Below are 14,303 nucleotides of genomic sequence, written 5' to 3'. Positions count from 1 at the left end.
TTAATTATGTATATATGAAAACCAATAAATATATGACATTCTGTTCCCAAACAAAACCATCAGAAGTACTTGAGGGAGAGTCGATTTCATAGTGGCTTACGAGATAGGTAGATATAAATGGCACAGCTCGGTGCATTCTTTGCCTGCAGAATGTCCCGGGTTTGATTTCCGATATCTTGTATGAAAACAGGGCTTTGAAGCCTGCCGGGCTACAGAAGTTAAGAATGTAAGATCTGGCCAATGGTCCATCTAGTAGTCCAACATCCTGCTTTGACAGTAGCCTGTGGGAAACCAGCAAGCAGGACCCGAGTGCGAGAGCACACTCCTCTCTTATCCTTTCCATCAACTGGTATTCAGAAGGATTGCTGCCTCCAAATGTGGAGGAGGATCATAGCCATCGTGGCTAATAGGCATCTACAGCCTGCCCCTCCATGAATTTGTTCAATTCTCTTTCCATCCTTGCCTCCTGTGGGAGTGAGTTCCGCAGTTTAACTGGGCACCTACTTTCTTTGGTCTGTCCTGAACCCTCCAACCTCCTCTTTCCCCCCATCTAACCAGCTCTGTCGACCATTCCTCATATTGTGTGGCTTTCAGACACACTCCCATCCTGGCTGCTCTTCTGTGTCCAGGGCGGCTGTCTACCAGCTCCATCTGGTACGCAGGCTGAGACCCTACCTGCCCGCGGACTGTCTCGCCAGAGTGGTGCATGCTCTAGTTATGTCCCACTTGGACTACTGCAATGTGCTCTACATGGGGCTACCTTTGAAGGTGACCCAGAAACTGCAATTAATCCCGAATGCGGCAGCTAGACTGGTGACTGGGAGTGGCTGCCATATAACACCAGTCCTGAGAGATCTGCATTGGTTCCCAGTACGTTTCCGAGCACAATTCAAAGTGTTGGTGCTGACCTTTAAAGCCCTAAACAGCCTTGGTCCAGTATACAGTGGTACCTCAGGTTAAGTACTTAATTCGTTCCGGAGGTCCGTTCTTAACCTGAAACTGCTCTTAACCTGAAGCACCACTTTAGCTAATGGGGCCTCCTGCTGCTGCTGCGCCGCCGGAGCACGATTTCTGTTCTCATCCTGAAGCAAAGTTCTTAACCCGAGGTACTATTTCTGGGTTAGTGGAGTCTGTAACCTGAAGCGTATGTAACCAGAGGTACCACTGTATCTGAAGGAGCGTCTCCACCCCCATCGTTCTACCCGGACACTGAGGTCCAGCGCCGAGAGCCTTCTGGTGGTTCCCTCAACTGTGAGAAGTGAGGTTACAGGGAACCAGACAGAGGGCCTTCTTGGTAGTGGCGCCCACCCTGTGGAGCGCCCTCCCATCAGATGTCAAGGAAATAAGCAGCTATCCTATTTTTAAACGACATCTGAAGGCAGCCCTATTTAGGGAAGTTTTTAATATTTAGTGCTGTATTGTTTTTAACACTTGATTGGGAGCTGCCCAGAGTGGCTGGGGAAACTCAGCCAGATGGCGGGGTATAAATTATTATTATTATTATTATTATTATTATTATTATTATTATTATTCCTCGGGAGAGATCAGAAGCCATAGGAACAGCCAGAAACTATTTTTGATTTGTGTGAAGGGGCCAGCTTTACCTGCCCCATGCCAAAGGCTTGCTTTGACTCTTGTATCCTTCTGAAAGTATCCAACAGCCTCTTTGAAGCACCTGCACTGAGTCAAAATATGCCTTTGCATTTCAGCTTTGTTCCCACCCCCATCCGAAGGATCCCTTGGGCTCCCTTCTGAGCAACAATCTCCAACCTGCTGAGAGTTTATTTGGTTCAAATTCTCCCCCTCTTGTTTTGAAATTGAGGTCAGAAAACAAGCTGGAAAATGAAATGCAACCCTACTTGTGTATAATTGCAAAGCTTATTCGAGGGCCCAGGGGATGCAAACTCAACCGCTGCCCCCCCCATGACAATTCTGAAGTGCACATTGCAAATTGTTGAAACATAATAAAGAGGTGTTATATAAAATAGAATCCGATGTTGTTTTTGAGCAGGCAAGAACATGGTATCAGAATTAAGAAAACTACTCTGTCTTCCACTCTGTTTTGATAACCCCACTAACAACTCCATCGCTAAATTAAAATTTGTTGATGTGCAGTGTTGTGTGGGCGGAAGAATAACGTCATGGGATAGAATCGTACGGTGGTATTCAACCAATGTGTCCCACCAGAAGAAGGATTTCTTCAGCTTGTGCAATAGGACCATGCCCTCCCCAGATCTGTTCCAGAGAGTTGGCAAAACCCCTAGACGAGGTTAATTTGGGGGGGGGCAGAGGGGGGAAATATTCTGTTCCACAAGCTGAAATCCTGATGGAACGTTTGCTTCGGATGCAACCATTAGAGGTGGAAGGGACCACAAAGGACATCTAGCCCAACCCCTGCCAGTGCAGGCAATCCCCAGCTATGGCACCCCCCCAACAGCTGGTCACCCAGCCCCCAACTAACATTCCAATTAAGGAGAAGTCCACCACTTTCCATGAGAAGTTTTTAAGCAAAGGCTGGAAAGGACACCAGACTGGGTGAGAGAAAAACTCTGTCTCTGAAGTGTGCAAGAAAAGAATGGCCGCAAGAGACTGGCTGCATAGCTGTATGTCCTCCGCCGCTGGTACTTTGAGGTAGAGTGCCTCTGAATATGGAGGTTTTACTCCTAACAATCATGGTTAAGAGCAGGGGTGGGAAAGCTCCCCTCAGCTGGCCAAACATGGCACACCAAAGGTGTTCAATTTGGCCCACAAAAACATCTTCCCCAAACCACCAACCCATTTTTGATGTCGGGGTGAAATTCTGGTTGTGTGCATCTGTTCCCAGAAGGAAGGAAGGACACACAGCCAAAGCAGCAGGATTAAAGAGATGAATGTGTGTGGAGGGAGTAAATTCTGGTCATTCTGGCTTCATATGCCTGTTTCCAGCAGGGAACAAAGATGCGCTCCCAAAGCAGCAGAATTTAAACTCCACTCAACAGTTGATGAGTAGGGGTTAAATCCTGCTCAGTTTGTCAGGATTCCATGCAAGCCTCTTCCTAGTTCAGGAAAGGATGTGTGTAGAGACCTCTGTAAAAATGAAAGTGGGGACTTCATTTTAGCAACACCTTCTAAGGTGCTTTGAAGTCTCAACTTTGGGACTTCAAAGCACCTTGCACTTGACACCATTGTAATGGCACGCAATTGACAGGATGGCAGCCTCTCTCGCCTGTCAAATTTGGTCTTCAAAGCCAATCTTGATCAGAATCTGTTCCATGAAGCCAAAAAGATCTCCACCCCCACCCCCACTCATGGTTAAAAACAACAGAGCCCTGGAGGATCACTCTAGTCCAGTCTAGTTTCTCACAGTTTGCTCTCTTGAAATGGCCAAAGTGCTCCCTTAGCATATAACTTCCCTGCCTGTTAAAGTACAGGTAAAGGGACCCCTGATCATTAGGTCCAGTCATGTCCGACTCTGGGGTTGCGGAGCTCATCTCGCTTTATTGGCCGAGGGAGCCAGCGTACAGCTTCTGGGTCATGTGGCCAGCATGACTAAGCCGCTTCTGGCGAACCAGAGCAGCGCACGGAAATGCCGTTTACCTTCCCGCTGGAGCGGTACCTATTTATCTACTTGCACTTTGACGTGCTTTCAAACTGCTAGGTGGGCAGGAGCAGGGACCAAGCAACGGGAGCTCACCCCATCGCGGGGATTCGAACTGCCAACCTTCTGATCAGCAAGTCCTAGGCTCTATGGTTTAACCCACAGCACCACCCGTGTCCCTCCCTGCCTGTTAATGGGGAGCAAATGTGACCCCCACTGAGCCGCATTGTTGGACTCCAACTCCCATCAGCCCCAGCCAGCAAGGATGCTGGGAGTTGTAGTCTAGCAACATTTAGAAGACCGCAGGCTCCCTATCCCTAGCTACAGGGAGTCTCCTCTTCCAATCTGAAGGATTGTGGAAACCTATGATCAGGAAGACCGCACATTTCTGAACTCCCATTTTCACGTGCACACAAGCACTGAGCACACCAGTTCTGAAATAGGCCCTCTCAAGTCCTTGCTTGGCACGTCCTTCATCTCACCTTGGGGTAGAGCACAGGGTTAAACTTCAGTCCGGTCACATCATCGCAGAAAGCCTGCCCAGATAGGGAAGAGAAGTGATTGTCAGCAAAGGCCACCAATGAGTAAATGTTTCTTTCAGATAGTTGAAGGCAACTTGAAAGAGGCATTGGGTTTTGCATTGTTTTGAAGGGGGAAAGAGTGCATTGGCTAGGGGTCTCCAACATGGTGCCCTTCTGGCAAGAAGTGAGGTTACAGGCAACCGGGCAGAAGGCCCTCTTGGTAGTCATGCCCTCCCTGTGAAATGCCCTCCCATCAGGGGTCAAAGCGAGAAACATTTCAAAGAGGCAAATAATTATACGACTTCCCAGTTGAATCCTGACAAGACAGAAGTACTGTTTTGGGGGGACAGGGGGCAGGCGGGTGTGGGGGACACGCTGGTCCTGAATGGGGTAACTGTGCCCCTGAAGGACCAGGTGCGCAGCCTGGGAATCATTTTGGACTGACAGCTGTCCATGGAGGTGCAGGTCAGTTCTGTGTCCAGGGCGGCTGCTTATCAGCTCCATCTGGTATACAGGCTGAGACCCTACCTGCCCACAGATTGTCTCACCATAGTGGTGCATGTTCTAGTTATCTCTCACTTGGACTACTGCAATGCGCTCTGTGTGGGGCTACCTTTGAAGGTGACCTGGAAACTGCAATTAATCCAGAATGCGGCAGCTAGACTGGTGAGTGGGAGTGGCCACCGGGACCACATAACACCGGTCCTGAGAGATCTGCATTGGCTCCCAGTACATTTCCGAGCACAATTCAAAGTGTTGGTGCTGACCTTTAAAGCCTTAAATGGCCTCAGTCCTGTATACCTGAAGGATCATCTCCACCCCCATCGTTCAGCCTGGACACTGAGATCCAGCGCTGAGGGCCTTCAGGCGGTTCCCTCATTGCAAGAAGTGAGGTTACAGGGAACCAGACAGAGGGCCTCCTCGGTAATGGCGCCCGCCCTATGGAACGCCCTCCCATCAGATGTCAAGGAAATAAGCAGCTATCCTATTTTTAAAAGACATCTGAAGGCAGCCCTGTTTTGGGAAGTTTTTAATATTTAATGCTGTATTGTTTTTAACACTTGATTGGGAGCTGCCCAGAGTGGCTGGAGAAACTCAACCAGATGGGTGGGGTATAAATTATAAATTATTATTATTATTATTGACGTCTGAAGATAGCACTATATTGGGAATTTGATGTTTTGTTTTGTTTTGTTTTGTTTTGTTTTGTTTTGTTTTGTTTTGTTGTTTTGTTTTCTGTTGGAAGCTACCCAGAGTGTCTGGGGCAAGCCAGTCAGATGGGCAGGGTGCCAGTAATAATCACCACCACCCGCAATATCATTTCAAAGCAACCCACCTTTGCAATCTGTGGGATGCTTGGTAGTTTGCTAAGTCCAGCTAAGGGGATTCTTTCATGCAGCGTTTTTGCCTTGGACCTAGGGAAAGCAAAGAGAGAGGGAGAAAGGGCATAAGTCGGAAATAAGCTGTGATGGTGTACAGATGCCTCGGGGCTTAAAACAGTAACACACACGCAATACCTGCAAAATTCACAATGCAAAGCTATACCAGATGTCTGGAAATGAAACTTCACTGAACATTTGTGCAGGGGGAGGGGACTGTTGGCATTGAATATTACAGTTGTTTAGTCTCCTGATCTTTTTAAAAATTCATGGGTTTGCTTGGGAAATAAGAGGATAAGTCAAATAGGAGCTTGTTTTCCTTGGTTTTGAGAAGGAACAGTGCTAAATATGATTGATACTTTCCAATATCCTTGCAGGGATTTTTATTTTTATTTTTTTTTACATCTGGTTTCCTAGGGGCTGGCTGCAGATCAAGCAAAATGACGTTCGTTACCAAAGTAATCTTGAAAGAACAGACTCAAAATTCAAAGTGTGTGGTGGCAGCGGGGGAAGGAGATCTATAGCAGTATGGGTTCTTAGCCTGGCTTTCTGAGTTATCACCATTTCCTTCCTCTCACACAGCAAAGGTTCCCGACTCAAGAGGAGACTGACCACGCAATCTTGGTGCCAGGGGAAACTGAGGATCTTTAGGAGCCAACTCCTAGGGGCCGTGGGGGGCTTCGGCCCCCACACTAAAATATTTGAGGGAGCTAAAATGATCCTCTTCTTCCTCAGTCCATCAGTCCACAAATAGCAACTAGAGGTTATGCTCCTTTAGAGTGCTCAGATGAGTGAACAGCCCTTTGCAATATTAGCAGTTGATGATTAGGATTGGAGGAGCCAATGAGAAATGGGCAGAAGCTGGCTGCCCAACAGACCTTATCATTTGCACTTAATCAAGAATACAAAAATCTGTAATTGTGCCCCTTTCTGTTCCTTGATATTAGATTCCTGGGTTGCATTTAGGGTTGCCTCTTCTAGTATAGAAAAGGAAATGGGAGTGGGGGACAGACATGGCCAAAAAAATGAATAAAAATGTAAAAAGAGGCACATTGGATCAAGCTGGGACCCTACAGATCCCAGCCTCCAGCAGAATATTCACAGGCCAGGATGTAGGAGTGAGGCTGGGGATTTGATTCATTTTCAGTTTAAAGGAAAACCTATTTGTTTTGAACTTTCCGAAACAAGGTGTGAACCAAAATGCGAATTTTGCAGCGGAGTTCTCCAAACAAAACAGAGTGCACAAAAACGCACAAACAAACATTAATGTGTGCGCAACAATGTACATATTAGTGAAGATAACATACTAAAAGGCATTATATTAGGGGAAATTGCTTTGTGTATATCTGGAGAAATTCTCACTGATGAATTTTCATGAGGGTTTTTTTATATATACATAAAATGCAAGCGGATGTGAAAATGTGGAGGACTGAATTTAAGACTGGAAGCATAAAAAATAAAACACCCAAGAGAGTGAAATGGGTAGAGTTGCCCATTCTTAGCTTAAAAGTTTCCATTCTGAGGTTGCACAACCAGAATTGTACCAATACTTGGCCAATAGGCAGTTCCACAACACACAAAGCTTTGTTCATTTTCTGCAGCGAAATCTGCCCTGGAACTAAGACTATAGAAGGTATGGGAAGAACAAGTAGGACCTGCAGCAAAATGACACAGTGGAGAGCGATGCTCTTCAGTATTCCAGCCAGTCTCTTATACATTACATCCCCTCCAACCCCCCAAAAATGTTGGCTCCCCGTCTGCAATCCTAAGCCACTGAGCATGCTCACTGCTCATTGGGCTGTTTGGGGAGGAAGGATATGCCCTTAATTTATCCCCTAACGTTAGTATGCAGGATTATATAGAACAATGGGATCATTCAGACTTCCATTTGCCCCACTGCTTTCTTTGGAGCAAACATCAACTGGGTTTTCCATGGAATTCATGTTTTCTCCGATTCAGCACTAAAGGTAAAGGTAAAGGACCCCTGGATGGTTAAGTCCAGTCAAAGGCGACCTTGGGGTTGTGGCACTCGTCTCACTTTCGGGCCAAGGGAGCCGGCGTTTGTCCAAAGACAGCTTTCCGGGTCATGTGGCCAGCATGACTAAACCACTTCTGGAGCAATGGAACACTGTGATGGAAGCCAGAGCACACAGAAACATTGTTTACCCTCTCACCACAGCGGTACCTATTTATCTACTTGCACTGGTGTGCTTTCGAACTGCTAGGTTGGCAGGAGCTGGGACTGGGGAACGGGAGCTCACCCCATCACAGGGGTTCGAACCGCCAACCTTCTGATCAGCAAGCCCAAGAGGCTCAGTGGTCTAGACCACAGCACTACCCGTGTCAGCACTAAAGACACGGGACAAGTGGAAGTGTGTTAGAGCCCAATGCCATGTCCCACAAATAACAAAAGGAACAGGGATGTATGTTTGCTATTAGCATATGAGATGTAGCAGAAATGACTCAAGAAGTTCATGAAACAAAATTTTGGAAATTGGTTTGCTTGAGACACTGACCCCTTTCCCGCTTACTGTACCTGAGTATAATTCTTAGGTATTCAATTCCGTCTGCCTCTTCGCATTTAATAGAAAGGATCAAATTTCCCAGGCTGCTAGCTGTGCAGTAAAAATTTAAATGATCCTAAAAATAGAAGGGAAGTGTTAACAGTGTGAGGAAGAAGCCCAGGGGAAAGCGAGGGTTTTGATCTCGCCCCAGCCCCGACTGTTCCCTCAGTGTTGGGTCTTGACGCCTAGAAGGAATCACGGCTGACTCATTGCTATCTTAAGAACATCTCACAAACTTGCCATCCTCTGGGAAACCAAAAAGCAATTATTTACACTTCACTCGTAGGTCTCAATATTTGATCCATGCCACTTGCCACTATAAGCTACCGGAGCTAGATCAACAACTCTGAGGGCAGCGTAATAGATGACCAGCACTCATGCAAAATTGTGATGGGGAAAAATCAACACTCAGAACATACCTCCATTCCCCTCTCCCCGTATTGCACTCCCAAAGAGGTCACAATGAGTGGGAAACCTCAGGCCTGCCAAGCCCTCTCTAACTGGCCCTCTGGACATCTCTCACTGGTCCTTCTTCACACCCACAATGTGTTTGCCTGGCTGGAATGTGTCCTTGAGCTCCAAAATTGCCTTTTCCTCGCATGGATGGAGAACAGAGATTTGTCTGTGAGCGCGTGCAGTACCTAGCCTACCGTACACTACCCTACTGTGCAATTGGACAATGAGTGCAAAATCTGCATTCTTTGCTCCATCCACTTTTCCCACTGACCCCACCCACCTGTGGCAGCAGGTGAAGATTGCACTGAAGGGGATATAGCCCCACCCCACTCGAATGCATGGACCCTCCTTCAAATGCCCTTGTCCTCCTCCATCACATGCATTTTGCTGGCTATGCATGGCCATCACAAGCCAAAGTGTGGTCATTGTTAATTAATTAACAGCTAACGATTCAACTTCAATCCATTATTATTACCAAACTCATTCATGATCAATACTCATCAGTAGTGATTTCTCTCTTTCTTTAAAAACCTCCAGTGGCCCAAGGGGTCTTAAGTCCACTGACCTTTCCCAAGAAGTGTTTCCTATATGCTCTGGCTTCTCCTTTGCACTCCAGCTTGTAGCCGTAAGCACTGGGGCTCAGCTGCTCCTCGTCCTCTTCGCAGATGCTGCTCTCCGATGAGGTGGGTGTGCTGACGTTCTCGGGGTCTTCGATCCAGTAGCCCCCAAACTGCGGCAGGATGATGACAGGATAGGGGCCGCCTTTTTCTACAATCTGGGGAGAAGATTAAGCAGGCTTCAGAGGCAGAGCTGACCACATATCTATATCAAGCCATGATGATTGACAACTCTGGAGGATTAGAGAAGAGGATTAGACAAATTCATGGAGGATAAAGCTCTCAACAGCTACTAGCCATGATGGCTATGTTCTGCCTCCACTGCAGAGGCATGTTGGCATTCATCTGTCTTGAGAGTCAATGGAGGGGAGGGCAAACCACTGGAAAATCACAGCACCTGCTGTTGCTGCAGAGACCAGTAACTTGTAATGGCTGACTCCCATGTTGTTTTTGCTGATTTACAGTGATCTCTCTGGGGTGGAAGCCAGGGAAGAGTGTATGGAGGTCCTGGGCTGCCGAGATGACAAGGACACCCGCCCCCTGCCACCCAGCTCAGCCTCGCTGATGCGATCCAAAGGAAAGCAGAGCAATACGTTTGGCACCAGCTTGGCGACCAGAGTTGCTGGAAAGAGGCATGCAAGGTGCCATCCAACCAACTTAGAAAGTCCACTCTGGGTTTGTGTAGGGTTTGCTCCTTAGCCTTTTCTTCTCCCTGCAAGATATCCTGCAAGGCAACAGAGGTTTAGGAGCAGTTTTCTTTCTCTTAGATTGGATACCCTGTATGTTTCCAAGCACAATTCAAAGTGTTGGTGCTGACCTTTAAAGCCCTAAATAGCCTTGGCCCTGTGTACCTGAAGGAGCATCTCCACCTCCATCGTTCAGCCCGGACACTGAGGTCCAGCTCCGAGGGCCTTCTGGTGGTTCCCTCCCTGCTAGAAGTGAGGTTACAGGGAACCAGGCAGAGGGCCTTCTCAGTAGTGGCGCCCGCCCTGTGGAATGCCCTCCCATCAGATGTCAACGAAATAAACAACTACCTGGCCTTTAGAAAACATCTGAAGGCAGCCCTGTTTAGGGAAGCTGTTAATGTTTGATGTTTTATCGTGTTTTTAATTTTATCATGTTTTTAATATTCTATTGGGAGCCGCCCAGAGTGGCTGGGGAAACCCAGCCAGATAGGCAGGGTATAAATAATAAATTATTATAATATTATTATTTTTATACCATCCCAGGTTGACAAGCCCCACCTGCCCCTGATGTCCCTCTGCAGCACATGCAGAAACCACCTTTGTGGTCACTGGACCTAACGTTGGTCTCATCCACTCAATCTGCCTGTCTTTGCATGCAGGGGAAGTCCCTAACTCAGTGAGTTGCAGGGGTGTGTGGATTGCTGACTCTTTGTAGAGCAATTGCACTAGCATTGGCCCACACTGAATTTCCCTGATGAAGCATGGTCAGCCAAGGCAGTGCTTGTGAACCTCCACCCCATAGAATCACAGAACTAGCCCAAACCCCTGCAATTCAGGAATCACAGCTGATTGGCCTTTTATAGTGAGTACGTGTGCAAGACGTACATTCGCACAGAAACATGCATGGACTAGCAGGTCTGGTGATACTCACTTCATCAATGCTGGGATATGGGATGTAGTCCTCCTGAAAAACATCCAAAGGAAAGGCTGCCATTAATTCTAACACAATTTGCAATGGGAGAAAGATTTGGGCATGAGATATCGACAACGGTTCATACGTGGCACAAAGAAATTGGACAGAGACAAGTTTTTCCTCTCCCTCTTTCAGAACACTAGACTTCATGATTATCCGATGAAGCTGAACGTTGGAGGACAGAGAAAAGTAAGTCCTTATTTCTTGGGTTTCATGATCACTGCAGGTGGTGACAGCAGTCACGAAATTAAAAGACGCCTGCTTCTTGGGAGAAAAGCAATGACAAACCTAGACAGCATCTTAAAAAGCAGAGACATCACCTTGCCGACAAAGGTCCGTATAGTTAAAGCTATGGTTTTCCCAGTAGTGATGTATGGAAGTGAGGGCTGGACCATAAAGAAGGCTGATCGCCAAAGAAATGGTGCTTTTGAATTATGGTGCTGGAGGAGACTCTTGAGAGTCCCATGGACTGCAAGAAGATCAAACCGACCCATTCTTAAGGAAATCAGCCCTGAGTGCTCACTGGAAGGACAGATCGTGAAGCTGAGGCTCCAATACTTTGGCCACCTCAAGAGAAGAGAAGACTCCCTGGAAAAGACCCTGATGTTGGGCAAGATGGAGGGCGCAAGGAGAAGGGGACGACAGAGGACGAGATGGTTGGACAGTGTTTTTGAAGCTACCAGCATGTGTTTGACCAAACTGCGAGAGGCAGTGGATGACAGGAGTGCCTGGTGTGCTCTGGTCCATGGGGTCATGAAGAGTCGGACACAACCAAACGACTGAACAAAAACAACAATTCATGCAAAGCATAAAGTATGGCATTTGCTCCGACAGGAGGCAGTGATGGCCACCAACTTGGGTGGCTTTTATAAGAGGATTACTCAAATGCATAGGACAATAAGGTGGTGATGGTTGTGTCCTATCTCCATGGTCAAAGGCTTCTGAATATCAGTTGCTGGGGATCACAAGCTGTAGAGAACTAATGCTCTCATGTTTTGCTTGCCAGCTTCCCATAATAGGCTTCTGGTTGGCTGCTGTGAGAAATAGATGCTGGACTAGATGGGCCACTGGCAAAATCCAGCAGGCTCTTCTTACATTCTTAAAGGTGTTTGTGGGGTGTGTGTATTTTGAAGGACTGGTCATAAATTCATCCAGGGTCCTTTTCTTTGAAAATCTTCCTGGCGGCTGAATGCAAGCAAGAACTATTGAATCCATGTTGTTTATCAGCGTGAGCTCTCCAGCATCATATTTCTTACAGGCTCAGCACAGGAAGAGGGCGGGTGAAAAACAGGATTAAAGGCTCTCCCTCCCCATAGGGTTGATCCCTGCATTTTTAATCAGAGCCTCGGTTTTCAATAATACTCAAATCCTTCTGCCTGCGCCATCACTTTTGTTCTGACTTTGAGCATCTGGATTACTGAGGAAAAAACTAATGGATGGCTGAGTTCCTTACAAAAGATCACCGGTGCTCCTTGACGACAATAAGTCTCTCTCACACACAGGTGACACACTTTGGCTACTGATATGAACATAGACATACGGGCAGAGACATATTTTGCTGTAAGCTTGCAGTTGGACTCTGTCAAATGCAGAAGGAACAAGATATTCAGGCGTTGCTCAGACTGAGAAACCAAGCCTGGAACAGCAGTTAGCCTGTCATTTGTTTACGTATATACTCCTGTGGTTTAAACCACAGAGCCTAGGACTTGCTGATCAGAAGGTCAGTGGTTCTAATCCCCACAACGGGGTGAGCTCCCGTTGTTCGGTCCCAGCTCCTGCCAACCTAGCAGTTCGAAAGCATGTCAAAGTGCAAGTAGATCAATAGGTACTGCTCTGGCGGGAAGGTAAACGGCGTTTCTGTGTGCTGCTCTGGTTCGCCAGAAGTGGCTTAGTCATGCTGGCCACATGACCCGGAAGCTGTACACCGGCTCCCTCGGCCAATAAACCGAGATGAGCGCCACAACCCCAGAGTCGGCCAAGACTGGACCTAATGGTCAGGGGTCCCTTTACCTTTACCTTTATACTCCTTTCATGCCAGAAAGGTTACAAGCCTGACACCACTTATAAAATCCATTCATTAATAAAATGCACCATAAAACAATTGAATCAAATCATTAAAACCACACATATTTAAATGTTCAATAAAACAATCCCATTTTTTTAAATAAACAAAATAAAACCAACTAACAAGGCAGTTAAAACAGCAATTAAAAGTTGAATCAAGATGCTCACCCTAAACAGGGGCATCTTCAAGAGTTGGCGGGATGCCAATACTGATTGGGGATGCTCGTATTTAAGCCGGAAGGACTTTCTGCACTACTGGTACCACAAGGGAACAAAGCTGCGTCATCTCAAATCAATGCACATCAAGCCATGGCAAAACTAGCTTCGTTCCGCTTGCTGATCTTAATGTGCTTAGTGGACATTGGAGGGGAAGTTAGCTTTTCAGATGATTTGGCCCAGAGTGGTTTAGGGTTTTATATGTAAGTAGCAGGACCTTAAAACTGGCTCAGTGTGTAACAGGCAGCCAGTGAAGATCCCTTATATGCCCAGTAAGGAGGACCACTCACACCCTGTGCATGGTACATGTGCCATAGAGCCAGCCAACCCCTAATTGGTTCCTTGGGTCACCTGGTCTGGTTGGGGCAATGAGCCCAATACTCTCTCTCAACAGTTACATGGTTGGTGCTGCTGCACATCGAAAAGATCAGGCCAATTAAGTCATTCAGCCTGAAAGCTGGGAGTAAAGGCAAGCAAGTCCCTGCCACCACAACCCCCAGTTTCAGCCCCCTGGCACCATTCACATGAACACTTGTTCTGATCCAACAGGTCTCTTAAGCTCTTAGGGAGCTGAGAGTTTCTAGCTGGGGTTACATGGACTAGTCAGACCTCTTGAATGCTGTGGGAGTTTTTGCTTTTGGAAAGCGAGTGCGCAGTTGGTTTTTCTGTTTCCTATTTGTAAATAAACTATATAGACGCAAAAAAAGCAAAATAAGAGCTATTGCTTATATTAAAGTTTATGTAACTGAATGTTATCAAATTTATATTTGAATCAATATAGATTTCTTTTTAAATGCAGTGCAATTGCTATTATAAATTATACAACGTTATAAAATGAATTTGGTCTCCAGTGTTTACTCAACCCAGGGAAAACTGTTTGTGTCTACTGCTCAGAAATAAGTCTCAATGAATAAACATGAGGCTTCTTCCTAGGTGTGAATAGCAGGGGTGAGGAACCTCTGGTCCATGGGTCTAATCAGACCCAGCACAGATACAATTTTGGCCCCTGGTGCTGTTTCCCCAGAAGCACGCCCACCTGCCACACTTTGGATGCCATATTTGGGCAGCTAGGGGCATGGCTGCCAGCGAGCCTTAAAGTGAGCTCCTGATTGTTCCTTGACCAGGGAGGCTTGCTGTCACTGCTGATCAGCTGATTGACTGGGGAGATGGTTGGAATTGACTGTGCTATGAAATCCCCAATCAGGAACTCCATAGCACCATTGATCCTCACCAAAACGCAGCACTAGTCA

The 14,303-nt window shown here is 46.8% G+C and overlaps 1 protein-coding gene across 16 annotated transcripts in view; it reads right to left on the bottom strand.

Moving 5' to 3' along the window:
• RAP1GAP2 (RAP1 GTPase activating protein 2) overlaps positions 1-14,303 on the bottom strand; it is a 186,897-nt gene that overhangs the window by 28,839 nt on the left and 143,755 nt on the right. For all 16 annotated transcript variants that reach the window (XR_014541917.1, XR_014541918.1, XR_014541919.1 and 13 more), the window contains 5 exons: positions 10,732-10,764; positions 9,063-9,272; positions 8,014-8,117; positions 5,435-5,513; positions 4,060-4,113 (listed from right to left, as the gene is read on the bottom strand). Coding sequence is in view for 12 of the 16 variants with exons in the window: in XM_083587616.1 (XP_083443742.1) it covers positions 4,060-4,113; positions 5,435-5,513; positions 8,014-8,117; positions 9,063-9,272; positions 10,732-10,764 (480 nt within the window). In the remaining 4 variants the exon portion in view is untranslated. The remainder of the gene's footprint in view (positions 1-4,059; positions 4,114-5,434; positions 5,514-8,013; positions 8,118-9,062; positions 9,273-10,731; positions 10,765-14,303) is intronic.

Source organism: Podarcis filfolensis (genome assembly GCF_964270895.1).
Source record: "Podarcis filfolensis genome assembly, chromosome: 15".
NCBI lineage: Eukaryota > Metazoa > Chordata > Lepidosauria > Squamata > Lacertidae > Podarcis > Podarcis filfolensis.
This window is presented reverse-complemented; position numbering and strand designations above follow the sequence as displayed.